Source organism: Neoarius graeffei, chromosome 21 (assembly GCF_027579695.1).
Source record: "Neoarius graeffei isolate fNeoGra1 chromosome 21, fNeoGra1.pri, whole genome shotgun sequence".
Taxonomy (NCBI): domain Eukaryota; kingdom Metazoa; phylum Chordata; class Actinopteri; order Siluriformes; family Ariidae; genus Neoarius; species Neoarius graeffei.
The window spans coordinates 30,293,492-30,316,604 of NC_083589.1; the positions used below are offsets into that span (position 1 = coordinate 30,293,492).

Here is a 23,113-nt window from a genome sequence, read left to right on the forward strand (position 1 = left end):
ATGGTATGATAAAACATAAAAAAAATTAAAAATCTATATACATCTATCTCTCTCTCTATCTCTCTTTTGTGTAGTTTGATGTTTGTTTTTGTCCGCTGGTTGCGGTGTAGCTCCCAGTTTTGTGCGTTGGTTCCCTCCAGGCCTTGGTTCGCTGTGGGTGATGCCTGTGCTCCTTACTATGAACTGCAGTGAGCTAGTTGCTTATTTGAACATCATGGCTCTCCAGCACTCTGTGCAGCAGTGCTTTAGTGCTTGGCGTGATGTTCCGAGCAATGTTGCTTGGTGGCGTCGCAGCGGCTGTGCAGACGGTTTGGGACATACCAGTGCTCTGTGTGGCGGTGCGTCTGTGCTCGCTTTGTGGATCCATGGCATGGTGTTCTGAGTGATGTTGCCCGGTGGTGTCCCGGCAGCTGTGCAGGCGGTGTGGGACTTGTTTCCATGCGCCTTTTGGTGGGACTGTGGCTGCTACACCATTGGAATGATATCCTGACCTCTATTTGGTGGACTTTTTTTTTCCTCCTATAATTGTAAAGCAACCTTGGGTTTTGAGAAAGGCGCTATATAAATTGAAAATAATAATAATAAAAATATTTAATTCATGTTTTGCATTTATGATGGCTTGAAACAAAATATATTATGATTTCGATGCGTATTGTCTACTCCGAGCAATATGGAAGTGCATTTTGGACCCTCCCATTTCAGACAGGTGACTGCAGCACCTGTTCTGTCAGGCCTAACTTAGTGTAGCACACGTATCCTCTCGGGGGACTCAGGAACGCAAGGTATGCAGCCGTACGGTTTCTGACCGTCGCAAGCGCTACTTCAAACTAATCAGGAAATCTGAGCCAACAGTGCAACATCTTGCACCTCCATATTGCACGCTGGGAACAATTCACGCTGGAATCAAGGTTCAATCAATCTTCATTTTGAGATGCAAGAAATAACCTTTCGTCAAACTAAACCCACAAATTTAAAATCAGCTATTCATTTAAAATAAATAAATAAATAAATAAATAAATAAAGGACTTGAGGGCGTCTACCAAAGCTGTATTTTAGATCGCACTTACAATAATAATAATTTAAAAAATGGCTTTTTTATGATACATCAGATGTATTCCATTCAGCTAGAATGATACTGAACTCGTCTTCGACTCATTCAGTATCACGCTAGCTGAATGGAATATATCTGATATACCACTCAATGCCAGCCAATATTATTTAAATAGTCCAGGAAATGTTTACATATCTTTACATATGTGATAAAAGTCACTGGAGCAGTTACTGGGCAACCAGAACATGTAAAATATCTCAAGACAGGTCATCTGTAACTCCCGGTGTTACCAACATCTCCAAGCATCAGCACCTGGTTCAACGGATTTGTCCGATTGCCAGTTCAATCTCGTTCGAGCAGGGAAAAGCACACGGCTAAGGTCCTGACTGAATGGAAGGAATTTGGCAGAATGACTGCGTACACTTACACAACCGTTCTGTGTTGACCTGTGAGCTGCACTAACGTTGCCGAACACTGAACCGAATTCACTTGACTCATTACAGATGACTTCATCTGCTTGGCCTTAATAAATCTAGGACACACACACACAAACTTCTTCCTCTACAGCTCGACACTCTTAGAATAACTGCTGAATGGGAACAAGTCAAAAAATAGAAATCTAAAAATATGCTCTGTCTCAATCCGTCTTAAACTGTGTACTGTATTCCTAGACTAGTACGCATCATATCCAACCCCAAGTTAGAAACAAAAAAGTGACCGGGACAGTAGGCTGAAATTGAAATTAAAACTTAACTCAATGATTTGTAAATATCTTTGACCTGTACTGCACTCAAAACAATACAACAGCACATTACTTGATGTCTGACCTCATCAATTTTATTGTTTTTTCAATATAAAAACATGTCAATTTTGTTTACTGCAACACATTTTTTTTAAAAAAGTTGAGATTTTACCACTTTATAATGCTCCCATTCCTTCTCACATCACTTAAAAGATGTTTAGGGACTGAAGACACCATGTGATGAAGCGTTCCGAGTGTTATTTATTTTGTCCCATTCTTCCTGCAAACAGATCTTAAAGTGCCATTCCACCATTGGATGTATTCTTTGGCATAAAATACAATATATTTTGACAACATATATAAATGGTATCACTAGATAGAGAAATCATTTAGCTTCAAAATGATATATCAAACATAATTTTTTGACAACGACAAGTATATTAATTTTGCGACCAAAGTCACCTACCCTTTTAATTCCCGCGCGTGATGTCATCGGCAGGTTCCCCTTCTTGTGTACCATGTAGAGCCCTGCACTCCCGCGGGACTCGCGGGACCCGCCGCAAAGCAGTGCGGCGCGGGACAAATTTTGAAAGCTCATTGCGGGCGCGGGTGGGACCGGAAGTGCACATATGCGCGCGCGGGGGTGGGAGCGCACATATGTGGCACGGGCGGGAGCGGTGATAAGCTGCAGTCCCGCTAACTAAAAATGTGTTTGAAATAAAATGTATAAATTATTAATTTATGTCTATCATATATAATTTGTGCTGGATATTTTATTTGGCATTAATAAAAACATTTTAAGATGCCTAAATTTGCAGAGAGAGTCAGATTGCCAGTGGAATGGCATCTTAAATTTGCCATTGATCACCCTAACGGGAAATCCTTTGATCACTCTAATGACTCGCAGTTCACACCCAGCTAGCAAGAGAACCATGAGTGAAGTGATTTACGGCTTGCGTTAGTCTACAACTTTAGTCAGAGAGACATGTTACACAGTGACGGTAGGCTTGACTCAGTGCTATCCCAGAAATCCTTCCTGTAATATGCAAATTTGGCTGTCCAATCAGAGGCGGCCAAATTTGCATATTACAGGAAGGATTTCTGGGATAGCATTGAGTCAAGCCTACCGGCACTGTGTAACCTGTCTCTCTGATTAAAGTTGTAGACTAACTCAAGCAGTAAATGAATTCACTTCTCTTACTAGCTCTGCTTTGCAATAAAAAACAAAACAAAACCATTGCTACAAAGCAAGCCCATTCACTTTTTTATGCCGATCAGAGAATTGCAATGGTTTCTCATATGATAAAAATGTGTGATTCGCGATTAAATATTTTAATTGTTTGACAGCACTAATTATTGTTATTAGAGAGAGTACGTGCTGAATTCCAAAACAAGGTAAATAATAACAACATGAGCTGTAGATATTTATGCTGAAATCCACTCGAAGTAGGGGGCGAGGCACCATCACGCTGTGTCAAGACAAGAACTTTCCTGAGAAATAACGCGAACGTCTGCATCATGCGGGATTTGCGGGCGGGAGCGGGACAAAATATGGCAGGCGCGGGCGGGAGCAGGACTAAAAATCATAATTTTTTTGTGGGCGCGGGCGGGAGCGGGACTGAAAATCATAATTCTTTGCGGGCGGGAGTGGGACTGCACAATGCGGGCGCGGGCGGGAGCGGGACTGAAAAATCCGACCTGCGCAGACCTCTAGTACCACGTGACGTGTGACGTGGCACATATTATCAGCAATGGCGGATAGAACGCGCTAAAAATAATACCAATAAATCTAGCTAATACCAATAAATCTAGATAAAGATTAACTCAAAATTTTTCGCAATTTTTTTGGCCCCCATATACGAGGAGAAATGACTCTCTCACTTTGGGGGTTTCCTGGTCTAAAAATAGACAGACACATGGTACACAAGAAGGAGAACCTGCCGATGACATCACGTTTCACTACCGCGTGGAAATTAAAAGGGTAGGTGACTTTGGTCGCAAAATTAATATACTTGTCGTTGTCAAAAAATTATGTATGATATATCATTTTGAAGCTAAAAGATTTCTCTGTCTAGTCATGTTGTCATAAAATATATTGTATTTTATGCCAAAGAATACATCCAATGGTGGAATGGCACTTTAAGGTGTAAAGCAGTACGGGGTCGTCATGGTTATATTTTTCCATTTCAAAATTCTCCACACATTCTCTGTTGGGGACAGACGGGACAGGCGCTCTCTTCTTCCACAGCCATGCCGTTGTAGTGTGTGCAGAATGTGGTTTTGTTGAAATCTCCCAGGAAAAGATGTCATCTTGAAGGCAGGAGATGATGCTCCAAAATATCTCAAATGTACTTTTCTGCATTAATGCGCCATCACACAAGTGTAAGTTAGCTTTGCCAAGGGCACCGACACAACCCCATACCGTGACGGACCCTGGCTTTTGCATTTGTTCCTGGTAACAGTCTGGATAGTCCATTTTGTTTTTGGTCTGGAGCATGGTGTCCATTTCTTCCAAAAAAAAAAAAAAGACCTGGAATGCCGATTTGTCTGACTACAATACATGATTCCACTGAGTGATGGTCCATCCCAGATGCCTCCGAGCCCAGAGAAGTTGACGGCGCTTCTGGACGCAGTTAACATAAGGCTTCCTTTTTGCACAGTAAAGTTATAACTGGTATTTGTGGATGTAACTCTGTATTGTAGCGTTTGACCAAGGTTTGCCAAAGTAATCCCGAGCTCACGTGGTTATATCAGTTATAGATGAATGACGGTTCTTGATGCAGTGCCGTCTGAGGGATCAGAGATCACGGGTGTTCGGATTAGGCTTGAGCCCTTGCCCTTTATCCACTGAAATTCCTTCAGATTCCTTGAATCAATCATTTAATGATATGTACCATAGGGGGGTGAAAAATCCAAATCCCTTCATATCTTTCTTTGAGGAATATTGTGTTTAAACATTGCAATAATTTTTTCACACATCTGTTGACAAACTAGAGACTCTCAGCCCATCTTTGCTACTCAAAGACTCGGTCTTTCCTGGATACTGATTTTGTACCAAACCATGATTACAATCGCCTGTTGACATCACCCGTTTCAAATCACATCATGATTCAATTGTTTTCTCATATTACTAGTCCGAAATTTTCCCCGTCCCAACTTTTTTTGGAATGTGTTGCAGGCCTGAAACGCAAGAATGGATGTATATTAAAAAAGGAAATGAAGTTGACCAACAAAACAGGAAATATCTTGGATTTATACTGTCTGCAATGAAATACAAGTTAAAGTAAATTTAGAAAAATCACTGCTTTTTTTTTTTAATTTGCATTTTCATATCGTCCCAACTTTTTCTGATTTGGGTATGTACTTGCTTCCATGGTACCTGCGACTGTAAGCTCTGTAAGATCCGAGTACCAAGGATATATAGTATGTTTTGTTTTTATTATTTAAAGGTTACTTGAGCATATCTGCATTTTCTTCCCATTAGAAGACCAGGAGTTTGATTTAACAAAAGTTAATAAAATTAGTCTGTCAGAGAGATAACTGTTTAAAGGAAATATGCAGAACCTTTATTTTTAAAATACATTTCTGAGTGGATAGTATCTCCATCCTTGACTCTTGTATGTTGCATAATTGGGAATTAAAAAAAAAATATATATATATTTTTTGAGAGTTGAATTCGACCGCAAAAGTTGGCATTCGAGCTGCCCCGCTGAGCCAGCCATCACAGCGGGAACCGGTGCTAAGACCAAAGCCAGACTCGGCAGGCGAGAGTGGTTGCAATGGCTTCTTCGTTCGGATTTATTGGAGATTCTTCAGATTCCTCGGATAGTAATACAGCTGAGTGTGATAGTCCTGAAATTGGAGTGTGTGCACATGCTACTGTTATACACGTAGAACCGTATCAGTTCAAACCATCGGAAAGTGAATCCGACAGTAACACGTCAGCCACGGAGGCCCCCACCTTACAAAATAAAGCCAGAGAACAAAGCCGTCGAGAGAATCGGATGGAATTAAACTGACAGTCTCATGTGACTCTCATTAAAACAGGATAGGTGTTATAACTTATGCAACATACTTGTACATGCATGCATTTTCACTGATAAAACGTAAAAGGCTAATTAAATAATCAGATGAACTGAATCACATTCTGAAGCAAATTAAATAATCTTATACCGGTAACTTAAACACACAATATAAGTTACATGTATTAATCTAAATGCAGGTAAACAACGAGTGCTGTTATGTAACCAAATGAGAGTCGCATCTTACCCGTCTGCGTTCTCACTTCTTGAAGGCCGATCTTGTGGTTGATTGTTTTGAAACAAACTGACTTTCAGTTCTTCGTTCATTTGCTTCTTCCACGTAAGGGCGAGATATTGCTGCTGAGGCAAACATATCCAGCAGAGAAACCTGATGACTGGTCCAATCATTCTTCATTTTCTCCATACTGAGTACTCCACCATTACTGCTCGGCTCACACTCCAGGAGAACTGGTGCAACTGAACTTCCTTTCCTTTTCTTGTAGTTTTCTTTTCCTTTAATTGTTGGTACTACACCCTCTTTCAGTATGGGCTTATAGCCAACGCTCCTCAACAGGTCGGAGGTTTCGTACGAGTCTTCAGTAAAATGTGCAGAGCAGAGGACAGACCACTTCGTAGGCGCCCAATCCGTGAATTTCTCGCATACCCGCATCCAAATCTTTGCAGTTTAAACATTCTTGGGCCATGAATGCAGCGCAAATCCACCTTCTGTCATGTTCCTGCACCCGCCAGCAACACATCTATGTGGCATGGCGATAAATTAGCTCAAAATGGAGGATCAGAGTTGCAGTCAGCTCTGTGTTTTAGTATAGCGGAAATGGCGATGAGACCGATAGACTTCCTGCAGTGACGTCACAGATGTCAAGGTCATTCACTCGGACCGCTACCTACAGTATAGGAGTCATTTTAATCGTAAAAATTACTATATTAGATTTATTGTTAACGCTTAAAACGATTCCTGTGCCATTCTTGAGGTTTCAAGGCATTTATAAACAAAAAGTGAGGCCATGGTTCTGCGTATATGTTTTAATGATTCAGAGTTAATTTAAGTGCATGTGGGGAGGGTTTAATTGCACACACTGGTATTCAAACCTCAGAAGTAAGTATGGACATGAGTGTTATTCAGAAGGATATGAAAGAATTACACACATGGGAATAAAAAAGGTTGCGTAAAAAAAAAAAAGACGCCGGTCTTAGTCATGCAAGAACTTGAACTTGTTGCCTGATTTCGTCTGGAGAAGCAGTCTTAAGCCCGGCACTGATGGCTAATTACACTGACTAAATCATGTTAAAATGTATGCTTTGGATTGTAAGTATACCGAAAAACCTATGAAAGGTCATTTGATATTTAAATATTTAATACAAAAAGAAATAAATAAGTAAATAAATACAGTAAATAAATAAATAGTATCGCCCTTTTTAACTGCACAAAGTATTTTTTTTTTGCACAGAAAACTTCAGAAGAGTCAGAGGAGGACTTCTGAGGCTTCTTCATCAGGAACATTGCTTATTTCAAGGACGCTTTTTATGGAGGAAGTTATGAATTAACTCAACATGAGCCGCATGTGCAGCAGAAGAATGCCTTGAGGGATCATCCTCGACACTGTGGACAAGTTTTGTTTCCAGGGCAGCCCGCTGAATCAATAAAAACACGGCATTATTATTATTATTTTTTAAATTGACAACTCAAAATAGTGAACCAGAACGTCAACGTTCTAGCCTGCTATGAAAACAACCATGACGACCAAAACTGAAACGTGACAATGTGAGCGAGGACCAACCTTTACGACAAACTGTTGACAACAGGAAAATCAACAAAGGACTACATTTTGTTCTCCGAGGGCAGATCGACCCAAAACATCGATCAGAACTGAATTCGCAGAATAAACGAGAGAGGAGATACAATTCTAATCAGAAGAAAATGTATGAAATTGACAATACAATGACCAAATGTTGTGTAGAAGGACTAGTTCTTTCAAATAAAACAAGACGACATGGTCATCACTATCCCCCACCACGAGCATTTTATGAAGACCTCTTAAAGGACCCATGGCATGGTGGTTTGTTGATGCTTTAAACAGGCTCGTGGAGGTTTCCGGATGTTATATCCGCAGCCTTTCTCGAAATGAACCCTCGGTACGTAGATATAGCCTCCTGGGAGAAAGCCCCATTTCAGCGCTTTTCCCAGTGCGCCGTTTTGCTAATGAGAAGCATGGAGGCGGGGAAGGGTAGAGGGTGGGGGCGGGTCTTATCATTAATATTCATGACATGTAAACATGTTACCTCTGACTGGCTAACAGCACTGTGACGCTACCTCCAGTGGGTCAGAACAAGCGGATGTGGGTGTCTTACTATGGCGAGAGAGAAGGAACAAACCGCGAAGGGAAAAATACCGCGTGCTGATGTCATTAAGGTGCAACGCGAGGAAATAAAATAAATTCAACAAATGTTTGGGTTTGTACTGAACAAACAAACAAATAAAATGAACGAGTGACTTAAAAAAAAGAATGTGGGTGTCTTTGTAAAAACTGTTTTGATTGGCTATTATAACAGAGCATGCTGCATGCTTTTTGGTTTTGTAGCCAGAGTACCTGGCTAACTGCAGGAAGCGGTTAGCTGCACAGCTAATGTAGCCATTGCAAGGCTAACGTGGCACCGATTTTAAAACACGGCAAAACGACTTAACAGTTATACACTTACTTGTTCGGTGTTTGTGGCTGATGCGGCAGGGATGCTTGGTACGGACCCAGGCTTCAGTGACAGTTGATGTGCAAAACCTGCCCTGTACTGTCCCAAGTTGTGGAAACATTCCTCAGGAAAATGCTTCCGACAAACATACACCGTCTTAGGTAGACTCGACGGCGTATTATTGGAGTAAATAAAATTAAGCCTCTGTGTCTTCAGGGGCTCTCCCGGCGGCAGTAAAACAGACTCCTTTCTGTGTTGTCACATCCATGTACAGCGCAATTTCCATGTCTGGTGGCAACTTTTGAGCTGGGCGGGCAATCCATACAGTGGGTGGGAATCCAGAGGGGGGGCGTGGGGATCATCTCCCTTGCTGACGTAGTAAAGGGAAGAGCTTATCAACGCGCCGTTTTGACGCGCCATTCTCAAATGTTGGGCATAGTTTGGTTTACACATTATGAAATTTCTAGCCACTGGGGTGACTTAAGAAGGTCAGAGGAACTCATTTTAACGTTAAAAAACCTCAGAAAGTGAAAATTTCATGCCATGGGACCTTTAACACTTACACCCTTATAAACCCACTGCTTTAATGCTGAACCGTGATGTCGTAAGTGCTAGGACGCCTTCATAAAACGCTACCCAGCTTTTTTCAGCAGTATGAGCACGCACGTATGAGTTTCACTGATGCAGCTTATGTAGTTTCTGAGAAAAGTTGTCTAGATTGAAACGGAAGGACGGACGAATTCCATTCCTATTTCCCCCTGTGCACTTCGTGGTAATCATCAGAAATCCATTCAGAACTGAGGGAAGAGACACAATTTAACTGAAAATAAACAAAGCTGGAAACAACGTCTTTACAACAAGAAAATCAATAAAAAGTTTTGTTCCTCAAGAGAAGATCGACCCGAAACATCGATCAGAACTGAAATCGGGTGAGGACTGCGAGACGAGATACAATTCTAAGCAGAAGTCCGAAAACTTAAGGTGACCTAATTAGCAGCTTGTTAGCAAAAAATTGACAATACGATGACCAAGTGTTGTGCAGAATGACAAGTTCTTTCAAATGAAACAATCAGAACTGAAATCCATCAGGGTTCCTACACATTTTCAAATTTAAAATTCCAGACTTTCCATACTCAAATTCTCAGGTTTGGAGACTTCAGCGAACAAACAACTACTCATATATTTAAAAGAATTACTTGAAAATCAAACCGGTACTCACATTATGACATACCACCAAAATGCATACCATATTTAGCTTGGCCTAAAATTTGTATCAGTGCCCTGTTTTTGTCATAAATATATATATATACACACATTACACAAAATACAGGATGCCACTCTGACGCACACGTATCTGATGCTCACTTCAAGACATTAAAACACAGGTGTGTGAAGATGTCAAGCACATACAGGACGTCCCGAAAAAAAAAATGTATACACACTTTTAATCACTGTAAAGTACTGTATGTGTTTATTAAAATCCATGTAATTTTCAAAGAGTAATAGAATTTACAGACATTTTATTATTTAGTCACCGCCTGTTCTCAAACTGACATCCATTCTGGTCCAGTCACTGCTGACAATGCAAATCACATTCGATTCTCTTGGTATTTTTGGACGTTCACTTTCAGTGACTGTTGCAGGTCTCGTAGCGTAGACTATAAACATCAGTTAGAGGCAGTGATAAAACAATAAAGTGATGTCTGTAAATTCTATTACACCTTGAAAATGAAATGAATTTTAATAAACACCTACTTCACAATGATTCAAAGTGTGTATACATTTTTTCAGGACACCCTGTATGTTGTGCACACACACAAGTTTACTCATCTCATCTCATTATCTCTCGCCGCTTTATCCTTCTACAGGGTCGCAGGCAAGCTGGAGCCTATCCCAGCTGACTACGGGCGAAAGGCGGGGTGCACCCTGGACAAGTCGCCAGGTCATCACAGGGCTGACACATAGACACAGACAACCATTCACACTCACATTCACACCTACGGCCAATTTAGAGTCACCAGTTAACCTAACCTGCATGTCTTTGGACTGTGGGGGAAACCGGAGCACCCGGAGGAAACCCACGCGGACACGGGGAGAACATGCAAACTCCGCACAGAAAGGCCCTCGCCGGCCACGGGGCTCGAACCCGGACCTTCTTGCTGTGAGGCGACAGCGCTAACCACTACACCAGCGTGCCGCCCACACAAGTTTACTGAAGCTTCTAATTTGAAAACAGTCATTATGGCATTTTTTGTATTTACTATTGTGTTTTATGAAGGCCCTGTGTTAGTTCCACTGTAGATCACATTTTGTCCACATACCAAGAGATGGTAGACGTGGCCGAGACGTGGCCACCCTAACCAGTATGTAATGGCTGCAGTGCCCTTGAGCAAGGCATTTAACCCCACATTGCTCCAGGTTGTAACCATGTTGTACCCTGTAATAACTAAGTGGCTTTGGATAAAAGCGACAACTAAATGTAATGTAATTATAATAATAATGTAATAACAGCATTGTTCAGTTTATATGCATGTTTGCGTACACAGCCTTCATATTTTTGTTGGCAGTTTTTTTTTGGCTTGGGTCGCTTGTTTTCAGGGTCCATGTGCCTTATTTTTCTAGCAAATTCTGGCAACACTGCCAAATAAGCCATAAGCATTTTTACACTGACTGGAGCTATGATGTGTGTTCACGTGTGTTCAAGAGGCGTTTTGTAGCAGGGGGTTTTCCTGCGTCTTGTCCAAAGTCTTGCAAGAAGCAAGCAGGTTCAGGGGGTGTGGCGGAGCGCATGCCAGTACAACAGAACACCCGTTTCCCTCCCTCCCTCCGCATTTCAACACATTTCTTTGGCAAAATTCAACTGAATGTCGAGCTTCATTTTACTATGTAGCGGCAAAGGTCTGGAAACACATATTTCTCCATACCCTAATTTCCATTTTCCATACTTTTCCAGACCTGGAAAATACTAAAATCAAATTCCATACTTTTCCATACTGCGTAGGAACCTTGATCCATTGAGAACAGAAGGAGGGAGGAGATACGATTTAACTGAAAATAAACCAAGTTGTAAACAACTTGGTTTATTTTCAAAATTGGGGAAGCCATGGCCTAATGGTGAGACAAACAGCTTTGGGACCAAAAGGTTGCTGGTTCAATTCCCTGGACCAGCAGGGCTGGCTTAAGTGCCCTTGAGCAAGGCGCCTAACCCCCAACCGCTCCGGCAAAAGTGGTGGCATACCTTGTGTCTGATTAGCCAATGAAAAACTGATGATGTGATCATCAGTTCGAGCATTGAACCCGACCAACTGAACTGAACTGTAAACAAATTGTTTACAAGAGGAAAATCAACATTCAAACGACCAAGTTTTGTTCCTAACAAAAACATCGCTCAGAACTGAAAAACATCAGATCAGAACTGGAATCGGATGAGAAATCAAAGAGAAGATACAATTTGAGTGAGAGGCCTGGAAAATTCGTTAATTTGGCCTGATTAGTAACTCGTTAGCAAAAAAATTTGACATAACGACCAAGTTTTGTTCCTCAAGAGAAGATCTACGCAAAACATCGATCAGAACTGAAAAACATCAGATCAGAACTGGAATCGGATGAGAAATCGGAGAGAAGATACAATTCTAGTGAGAGGCCTGGAAAAATTTGTTAATTTGGCCTGATTAGTAACTCGTTAGCAAAAAATTTGACAAAACAACGACCAAGTTGTGTGGAGTGATGAGCTCTTTCAAACAAAACAATCGGAATGGAAATCCATAGCGAATTGACGGAGGAGATACGATTTAACTGACTTGGGAATGATGGACAGACGGACAGATGGACACCATGCCACGGTGATAACTCGTCAGCCTTTTGACCAGATGAGCTAAAAATATCCACACACATTATGATTTAACCCATAAGAACCCACGGTGACAAGTGTCACACACTCTTGAAATGTTCCACAAAGTTCCTTATACAGCTTTATCCTTGACTTTAACTCATCAAGTCCCTAAGTGGCATATACTGAACATCCTGGTGTAGTCACATGACAGTGTATGAATTTTCGTCGCCATGGCATCATTTCCAAAATGGTGGTGTACCTAGTCGGCACATGTGGCTGAACAAGCTAATTTTGTTACGAAAAGGTGAATTTCGGCACATTCAAAAATTTTGAAGCTTGCGTAAAATGTTTAATATTACATTGAAGCAGTTTTGGTTACGTTTCTTGAACAAATTGATATAAAGCCAGTTACGACAATATCGTTGTGACATACGTCACATCGGGCTTCTAACCTTAAACTATTCACTGACGTCACACTGTGACGTCTTTGTCAAGTAAAATGATAATGAACGACTCAAAGTGACAGAGGTGGATGGATTAAAAAGATGAATAGTACCCTGTGGTGCTAGAATAACCCCGAGCTACTCGAATCCCACGCTGTATTGCCCGCTGCCTCATGCCTGTGAAAGAGAATGAGCTGGAAAAACAGAGCACGCTCCTGTTTATGCTTGGGTACGCAAACGGCCCAAGTTTATCCTCGTTATAATATTATAATGAGCGAGGTCGCAAGAAACATGGCGGAACCGGCAGCCTTCAACACAGAACTGAGCGCTCGAGAGCCTTCAAGACCACGGCGCGTTTCAATTTGGAATATTTCAATTCTCGATTTTTATAAAAATATTTTTCTAAAGTTTTCAATTTGTCTCGATTTAGGAGTCTTCGTTCGATCTGGGCGATCCGCTATGTTTGCTGTGACTCCACGGTCGCGACCTCTGACCCGCGCATGACCTCACGTGACTTTTCCGACCTGGCTGCTGAGCGAGCGGTTTGTAAACAGACGAACACGTGGTTAGGACGCCCCGCATTAGGAAATAAAATGCATTGAAACAAGATGATGTGTATCAGCTACGGGGAAGGGTATCAGCTCAAATAATTCAGAAAGGGGAGTGGATTCAATTATTCCTGAACTAGCACATTGACCTGGGTCACTTTAAAGTGCACATCACGGGTAAATTCAGGAGCGAGATCAATGTAATTCTCCTATTTTATATTAAACTTTGGTCAAATATCTGTAACATTTTGTGCAATTTTTTTCCCTTGCGCAATACCAGAAAAATTCAGTTGAAATCAAGCCATTTGGGGTGAATTGGTCCGCCTCTGAAAAACTTGGCATTTGGACTTCCCAGCATTGATTTTCGCGACGTCGCGTGCGGGACGCCTCCCTCTGAATCCTACGCCAGCGCTGGTTTGTTTATGAGAAAACGACCTGGTGGTTTTCTGCAAATTTCTTCAACGTTATCGCGTAATTATTAAAATGGTTAACAGATGTATCGTAGGAGGGTGTAGCAACACCAATCTTGATGGGATTAGTACTCATCGTTTCCCAAAAGACCGGACAATGAGAGAGAAATGGGAGCGCTTGGTCTACACAGGCTGTGCACTGAAACCGTGCAAAGCTCGCGCAGCCTGCTGGCGCTTCCGCAGGTGACGTCACGAATCTGGCTCCAGACTCCCTTGGGATTTTTCCAGACGTGTTTTGTTATTTTATTTTTTTCTGCTGTAGACAGATGGCCTTGTGCAAAATTACCCTTCTGGATGAGTGTGGAAAGGGACATTCTTTCATATATAAAAAAAACAAAAAAAACGAGTTTGGTCCAGGATATGCACTTTAAATTTAGCTGATTTGGTGATTCTGAATCAATATATTTTCTGTTGTTCAATTTAAATGAATGTTTTGACACCCAATGTAACGACAGATTTGACACTACAAGGTTATATTTAAAAAACAACAACAACAACAAAAACCCAGAGAAATGTGTTATGAGATCCATTTGGTCTGTTTTGTATCCCTCATAATTTCCCTTAAGGAGAAATGTGTCTGGGTTCTTATGGGTAAACAATACTGATATAGGTGCATCACCTATTTCTGAATAAGCGTCACTTTCTCGACGTAAATACAAGTTTTCGACTTAAATCTCAACTCTGGAAAGCATAAAGGCTTGGCTTACATCGTAAACGAGAAAGGTGAAACGCACAGAACCACTGTTTTGAGACGGAGGCTGTTGTAGCGTGTGTGTGGCTGAGAGTTTGACTTCTGACCTGGGCAGTGGGTGACCCTGCGTAGCATGCGCTCCACCTGAGCAGTCATGTCGTCCCAGCAGCAGGAGCTAGCCTGCATGTGAGGCTGCAGGAGGTGCAGGCGCTCACGGAGCTCCTGGTAACCTGCACACGTCACCTCCTCGGACTCCTTCGCAACCATCAGCTTCTCCAGCTCGTCCTCCAGAATGATGACCCTGGAGCGAGAGAAAGGCAGGGAATGAATTACAAATCACATTAAATATGAACAAACAAACAGCAGTTGAGTCAAATCTTGATACACTGGCATGCAGTGTGTATGTGTGTGTTTGCTCGTACTCGCTGAGCAGGGCTTTGAGGTGGAGCTGAAGGCTGCGGATGGACGTGTGCAGCGAGTTGAGCTCTCGGCATTTCTGTCGTGCCCGACTTGCTCGGCCCGAGTTCTGCGCCTGCTGCTGCATCTCAAAGTATCGATGGAATTCATAGCTGCGCTGCAGGTCACCAAGGCAACAGGCCAGGGACGGATGAAGGGAGGCGGTGACTGTTGCAACACTGTTGTACGCGATTAGGTGAGGCTTGGAATCTAGCTCCGCCCTCCCAGAGGACAGCATCAGAGCCAATCGGCGGAAAAACTCCGAGCTCTGGCCCACCCACAACTGAAAAAGCAACTGAGAGGAAAAAAAAAAAAAAAAAAGAAATGCATGCACAATTAAAAAAAAAAAAAAAAAAAGTTAGCCTCCGGAACCTCTAGAATTTTCCTGACAAACTGAAACACAACAACACCGCCATCACTTTGCACAAAAAACAATCTGAAAAATTATGTCAAGTCTAAAACATTGCTTTTCGTCAAGTTATTCGAGCTGCGATTATACAGTCGGGTCCAAAAATCAGAGTGCACTACTAAGAACAGTAGCTAGATATCCAACTGAGGGTCCATGGTAGAGCCCTGCACTCCCGCGGGAGTCCCGTGGGACCCACCGCAAAGCAGTGTGGCGCGGGACAAATTTTGAAAGCTCATTGCGGGCGGGAGCGCACATATGCGGGCACGGGCGGGAGCGGTGATAAGCTGCAGTCCCGCTAACTAAAAACGTGTTTAAAATAAAATGTATAAATTATTAATTTATGTCTATCATATATAATTTGTGCTGGATATTTTATTTGGCATTAATAAAAACATTTTAAGATGCCTAAATTTGCAGAGAGTCAGATTGCCAGATTGAGTGAGGAATGGCATCTTAAATTTGCCATTGATCACCCTAACGGGAAATCGTTTGAACACTCTAATGACTCGCCGTTCACACCCAGCCTCCAGTGACCCACACTAACATGATGCCTCAATGACACCTTAGATGAGCTGGTCATCAGAATTCTGATTCTGATCCAGGAGAGGATAAATAACTCTCGTACGTTTCCGATTCCTTTCCTCTTCCGTGTTTGAGATCTCCGATCATGGCAGAAGAGCAGAGCTCCTTTACTGAAGCTCACAGTGCTTCAAAAGTAAGTGCTGCTTTAAAAAGAGATACATTTACCGTTAAAAAGTCAAGAGTCCTGAAATCGGACATTTGGAAATCATTCTCACTCGTGTACGACGCGGAGGGAAATCAGCTGCCTACTTAAATAATTATTATTATTAGGTCTACATGCTGCCATTTCAACATTCCGAATTCAGAAACAAGGTAAATAATAAACGTGAACGTGAGCTGTAGATATTTATGCTCAAATCCACTCAAAGTAGGGGGCGGGGCACCATCACACTGTGTCAAGACAAGAACTTTCCTGAGAAATAACGCGAACGTCTGCATCATGCGGGATTTGCGGGCGGGAGCGGGACAAAATATGGCAGGTACGGGCGGGAGCGGGACTGAAAATCATAATTCTTTGCGGGCGTGGGCGGGACTGCACAATGCGGGCGCGGGCGGGAGCGAGACTGAAAAATCTGACCTGCGCAGACCTCTAGTCCATGGAGCCTGGATAGCTGGACACCGTGTGTGTGTGTGTGTGTGTGTGTGTGTGTGTGTGTGTGTGTACACACATGCACACCAAGACCTTTCAAAAAAAATCATGACAAATAATTAAGTTATTCCATGAAATCAAGTGGTATATAAACTGATAGTGTAATCCGTGTACGGCGAGATTGAGTGGAATAACTGTTTTATTCTATCCACATTCACTGGATTTTGAGAAACGGAGCATTTTTATTTTTTGCAAATTCAATAAATAAAAACTTGACAAAATGCCAGACAAAATCATTTCCACGTTGAACGTAAACCGGCGAAATGACCGGAGCAATTTGTGAAAAATGCGATAATTCTTGGGGGGGGGGGGGGCGGGGGGAGATACGTTCTTACCATCAAATACTTCTATTCCATATTTTATTGCTTTTTTTTTTGTGCATTTTTTTGGGTCGTCTTTTTCTTTAGGGTTTTTTGGTGTTTGGCAAACCAGCTTAAAGGTGCATTACTGCCACCGACTGAGCTGGAGTGGGGAACAGGCGATATTGGGAGGAAAAACGAAAACTATATTCTATTCTTTTAGCTGTTTGTTTCTTTTAAATACACTACCGTTCAAAAGTTTGGGGTCACCCAGACAATTTTGTGTTTTCCATGAAAAGTCACACTTTTATTTCCCACCATAAGTTGTAAAATGAATAGAAAATATAGTCAAGACATTTTTCTGGCCATTTTGAGCATTTAATCGACCCCACAAATGTGATGCTCCAGAAACTCAATCTGCTCAAAGGAAGGTCAGTTTTATAGCTTCTCTAAAGAGCTCAACTGTTTTCAGCTGCGCTAACATGATTGTACAAGGGTTTTCTAATCATCCATTAGCCTTCTGAGGCAATGAGCAAACACATTGTACCATTAGAACACTGGAGTGAGAGTTGCTGGAAATGGGCCTCTATACACCTATGGAGATATTGCACCAAAAACCAGACATTTGCAGCTAGAATAGTCATTTACCACATTAGCAATGTATAGAGTGGATTTCTGATTAGTTTAAAGTGATCTTCATTGAAAAGAACAGTGCTTTTCTTTCAAAAATAAGGACATTTCAAAGTGACCCCAAACTTTTGAATGGTAGTCTACTTGATTTTTGGGGTTTTGTTTTCGAGTAGAGTTTTTATTTCATCCTCGGTTGGTTCAGCAACACGCTCTGCCATTTTGTTTTTCTCTACTCACGGCATATGAGCTGATATTCTAGTAGTAGAGAAGCCAATCAGAGCACACGATTGCTCATATCCAGTGAGTGTAGATCGGAAAAAAAAAAAATCAATACAGTGGCATGCAAAAGTTTGGGCACCCTTACTGAAAATGTCTGTTACTGTGAATAGTTAAGTGAGCAGAAGATGAACTGATCACCAAAAGGCATAAAGGTAAAGACGAGACATTTCGTTTCTGCAAGATTTGTGTATTATTTTTGTTTTGTACAATTGGAGAGTGAAAAAAAGAAAAGGAACACCATGCGAAAGTTTGGGCACCCCAATACATTTGAGTTCTCAGGTAACTTTTACCAAGGTTCCAGACCTTAATTAGCTTATTGAGCTGTCGCTTGTTCAAATTCTTCGTTAGGAAAGGTCAGATGATGCAGATTTCAAAGCTGTATAAATTCTCTGACTCCTCAAACTTGTCCCTAAAATCAACAGCCATGGGCTCCTCTAAGCAACTCCCTCGCATTCTGAATAATAAAATAATTGATGCTCACAAAGCAGGAGAAGGCTACAAGAATGTAGCAAAGTGTTTTCAGGTAGCTGTTTCCTCAGATTGTAATGTTATTAAGAAATGGCAGTTAACAGAAACAGTGGAGATCAAGGTGAGGTCTGGAAGATGAAGAAAACTTTCTGAAAGAACTGCTCGTTGGATTGCTAGAAAGGCAAATAAAAACCCGTTTGACTGCAAAAGACCTTCAGAAAGATTTAGCAGACCCTGGAGTGGTGGTGCGCTGTTCTACTATGCAGCGACACCTCAACAAATATGACCTTCATGAGAGTCATCAGAAGAAAACTTTTCCTGTGTCCAAGCCACAAAATTCAGCATCTGAAGTTTGCAAATGAGCATCTAAATAAGCCTGATGCATTTTGGAAACAAGTCCTGTGGACTGATGAAATCAAAATAGAACTTTTTGGCCACAATGTGCAAAGGTATGTTTGGAGAAAAAAGGGTGCCAAATTCCAGGAAAAGAACACCTCTCCAACTCTGAAGCATGGGTGTGGATCGATCATGCTTTGGGGTTGTGTTGCAGCCAGTGGCACAGGGCACATTTCATTGGTCGAGGGAAGCATGGATTCGAATAAATACCAGCAAATTCTGGAAGCAAACATCACACCATCTGTAAAAAAGTTGAAGTTAAAAAGAGAATGGGTCCTACAATAAGACGATGATCCAAAACACACCTCAAAATCTACAATGGAATACCTCAAGAGGCCCAAGCTGAAGGTTTTGCCCTGGCCCTCACAGTCACCGACCTAAACATCATTGAAAATCTGTGGATAGATCTCAAAAGAGCAGTGCATGCAAGACAGCTCAAGAAACTTGTAGAACTGGAAGCCTTTTGCAAGGACGAATGTGTGAAAATCCCCCAGGTAAGAACTGAAAGAATATTAACTGGCTACAAAAAGTGTTTACAAGCTGTGATACTTGCCAAAGGGGGTGTTACTAGGTACTCACCATGCAGGGTGCCCAAACTTTTGCTTCAGGCCCTTTTCCTTCTTTGTCATTTTGAAAATGTAAAAGATGAAAATTAAAAAAAAAAAAATTGTTTTTGCTGAAAATATTAAGGGAATGAGTCATCTTTAACTTTATGCCTTTTGGAGATCATTTCATCTTCAACTTGCTTAACTGTTCACAGTAACAGCAATTTTGACCAGGGGTGCCCAAACTTTTGCATACCCCACCAAGAGTTGCATACGTAACTAGCGTTCTCTTTTACTGCTCCTTTGTGAGGGCCAGCGAGAATCATCTGGATAAGGTAAGCCACAAAGTCATGAGGAAACGACCATTCGGACTGAGTGAAAAGGTGCTTGGGGATGGCCACCATGATAAGGCAACTAAGAGGGGTCACGTGACTCTGTAGTACCAGGACAAGTGCCATGGTGATGCCGAGCTTGCAGCAAAGCACGGTTTCTTGCTGCCAACATCTCGAGTGACCTAGCTATATAAAATCAATCACATCCTGAGAGAACGTGCAAACCCAAGTGTTTTACTCACTTTGAGGGTGGGTAAGCTGTAGTCATTGGTCAGCTCCTGTGCCTGCTCATCAGAGAGATGCTCCGCCCCCAAGCCCAGGCCCAGTTCTCTGATTGGCACAGTCGATACATAGTTGGTGACGTTGTCGATCTCGGAGTTGAGCGGAAATGTTACACAATGTTAAGGATCCAGCATAAAAAAAAGTTACACAATGCGTGGACTGTATGAAAAGTTACACTAAATGTCTTGAACATTAGGACATTGTGGCAGCGGGGGCGTGGTCAAGCATTGGTCTGTGACCGGAGGGCGGAGTCAGGGAAGGTAAGTGGCAGAATCACCTGTGTTTGTGTGTCTTCCCAGCGACCACGCCCTATATAAGGAGAGAGAGATAGAGAGAGAGAGAGAGAGAGAGAGAGAGAGAGAGAGAGCAGAGGAAGTGAGCTCTCTCCCCAACCAGACGACTTGTGTGTGTTGTTGCATCTGAAAAGAGCATAATAAAACAAGTTTGGAACTTTATTCTAGCCTGCCGTCTTTCTGTGCTCCACCCCCTCCTACGAACTGCTACAGTGGTGCCGAAACCCGGGATCGAGCACAGGAAAAGAACAGCCTCATGGAGCCCTGCACTCCCGCGGGAGTCCCGCAGGACCCGCCGCAAAGCAGTGCGGCGCGGGACAAATTTTGAAAGCTCATTGCGGGCGCGGGCGGGACCGGAAGTGCACATATGCGCGCGCGGGCGGGAGCAGGAGTGCACATATGTGGCGCGGGTGGGAGCGGTGATAAGCTGCAGTCCCGCTAACTAAAAACGTGCTTGAAATAAAATTTATAAATTATTAATTTATGTCTATCATATATAATTTGTGCTGGATATTTTATTTGGCATTAATAAAAACGTTTTAAGATGCCTAAATTTGCAGAGAGAGTCAGATTGCCAGAGTAATAGCGTCTTAAATTTGCCATTGATCACCCTAACGGGAAATCCTTTGATCACCCTAATGACTCGCAGTTCACACCCAGCTAGCAAGAGAACCATGAGTTAAGTGATTTATTGTTTGCGTTAGTCTACAACTTTAGTCAGAGAGACATGTTACACAGTGACGGTAGGCTTGACTCAATGCTATCCCAGAAATCCTTCCTGTAATATGCAAATTTCACCACCTCTGATTGGACAGCCAAATTTGCATATTACAGGAAGGATTTCTGGGATAGCACTGAGTCAAGCCTACCGTCACTGTGTAACATGTCTCTCTGACTAAAGTTGTAGACTAACTCAAGCAGTAAATCAATTCACTTCTCTTACTAGCTCTGCTTTGCAATTAAAAAAAAAAAAAAAAAAAGCCATTGGTACAAAGGAAGCCCATTCACTTTTTTAATGCTGATCAGAGAATTGCAATGGTTTCTCATATGATAAAAATGTGTGATTCGCGATTAAATATTTTAAGCGTTTGACAGCACTAATTATTGTTATTAGAGACAGTACATGCTGAATTCCGAAACAAGGTAAATAATAACAACGTGAGCTGTAGATATTTATGCTGAAATCCACTCAAAGTAGGGGGCGGGGCACCATCACACTGTGTCAAGACAAGAACTTTCCTGAGAAATAACGCGAACGTCTGCATCATGCGGGATTTGTGGGCGGGAGCGGGACAAAATATGGCAGGCGCGGGCGGGAGCAGGACTAAAAATCATAATTTTTTTGTGGGCGCGGGCGGGGGCGGGACTGAAAATCATAATTCTTTGCGGGCGCGGGCGGGAGTGGGACTGCACAATGCGGGCGGGAGCGGGACTGAAAAATCCGACCCGCGCAGACCTCTACAGCCCCATGGAGTCCTCCCCCTTCGCAGACCTGGTCCACGCCCTCGCCATGGCCCAGCACCAGGCGTTAGTCACCCTCCGAAAGGAGCAGGAGCACTGGTTCGAGGCCCTGGTGCTGGCGCAACAGAAAGACGGCAGGCCAGAATAAAGTTCCAAACTTGTTTTATTATGCTCTTTTCAGATGCAACAACACACTCTCCCAGCCACGCACGCGCACACACACACAAGTCGTCTGGTTGGGGAGAGAGCTCACTTCCTCTGCTCTCTCTCTCCTTATAAAGGGCGCGGTCACTGGGAAGACACACAAACAGGTTAATTGACATCAGGTGTAGTGATTGTGCCACTTACCTTCCCTGCCTCCGCTCTCCGGTCACAGACCGACGCTTGACCACGCCCCCGCTGCCACAGACATGCTTGACAAAGAATAATGCTGGTGTGGTTTGAAGAGGATATGATTTAAGCATGATGCAGGTGGCGATGCGGGAGGCACGGAACGCGCAGCGGAGGCTCTGGTAGGCTGCTTTTCTCAAACCAATCAACTGCTGGCTGCGCAGATGCCCCGCCCTGTTAAAGGGACAGGCCGCACTCACCCTGTCGAGTAAACTTGACAAGTGAAACATGATCCAACTGTGCAGACGTCCGAGAACCATCAGGGCAAACATACATTTACATACATTACCCAAACATTTATTTACATACCCTACACACACACACACACACACACACACACACACACACACACACACACGGCATCATACCAACACCTGCCATATTCACTGGTCTAGTTCAGGGATTCTCTCACTGTACAGGCTGTTTAAACTACAAAAATAAATAAATTCCACAGACCCTCTTCGTACTTAGTGTTTTATGAACATAATCCCGCTGTTCACGATTACATTTTGCTTATTTATTCGAGCCATAGAGCTTTCCAGAACGCATAAGGATCAAGTTCATATAATACCGCCTGGCCAAAAAAAATAAAGTCGCCCACGCCAATATTTCATCAGACCGCCTTTCGCTTTGATTGCAGCATACATTCACAGTGGCACTGTTTTAACAAACTTGTGCAACATCACAGCATTTAATACAGATTTGAATTCATTTTTCGCCGAGATCTTGGACTGATGACAGGAGAATCGAACCACTCTGTAAAATCTTCTCCACCATCCCAAACACTTTCAATGGGTTTAAGGTCAGGACTCTGTGGTGGCCAATTCATGTGTGAAAATGATTCCTCATGCTTCCTGAACTACTCTTTCACAATCTGAGCCCTAATTTTATCCCCGTTCCATCAGGGAAGAAAAAAAAAAATCCACTCACGTGATAACCCGGTCATTCAGTGCATTCAGGTCATCAGCAGACTTCATTTTTTGTTTCTCAGCCTCGACCTGAGCAACTGAAGCAACCCCAGATCATCACACTGCCTCCAGAGGCTTGTACAGTGGCCACTATGCATGATGGGTACGTCGCTTCATGGGGTTCCCTTCCTACCCTGACACACCCGTCACTCAGGAATACGGTCAATCT

General features: G+C 42.6%; 1 protein-coding gene across 1 annotated transcript in view; it reads right to left on the reverse strand.

The window, feature by feature from the left end:
- vezt (vezatin, adherens junctions transmembrane protein) overlaps positions 1 to 23,113 on the reverse strand; it is an 80,830-nt gene that overhangs the window by 14,554 nt on the left and 43,163 nt on the right. The window contains exons 6-9 of the mRNA XM_060902952.1: positions 22,040 to 22,177; positions 19,793 to 19,940; positions 14,928 to 15,256; positions 14,613 to 14,806 (exon numbers count right to left, since the gene is read on the reverse strand). Coding sequence (XP_060758935.1) covers positions 14,613 to 14,806; positions 14,928 to 15,256; positions 19,793 to 19,940; positions 22,040 to 22,177 — 809 coding nt within the window. The remainder of the gene's footprint in view (positions 1 to 14,612; positions 14,807 to 14,927; positions 15,257 to 19,792; positions 19,941 to 22,039; positions 22,178 to 23,113) is intronic.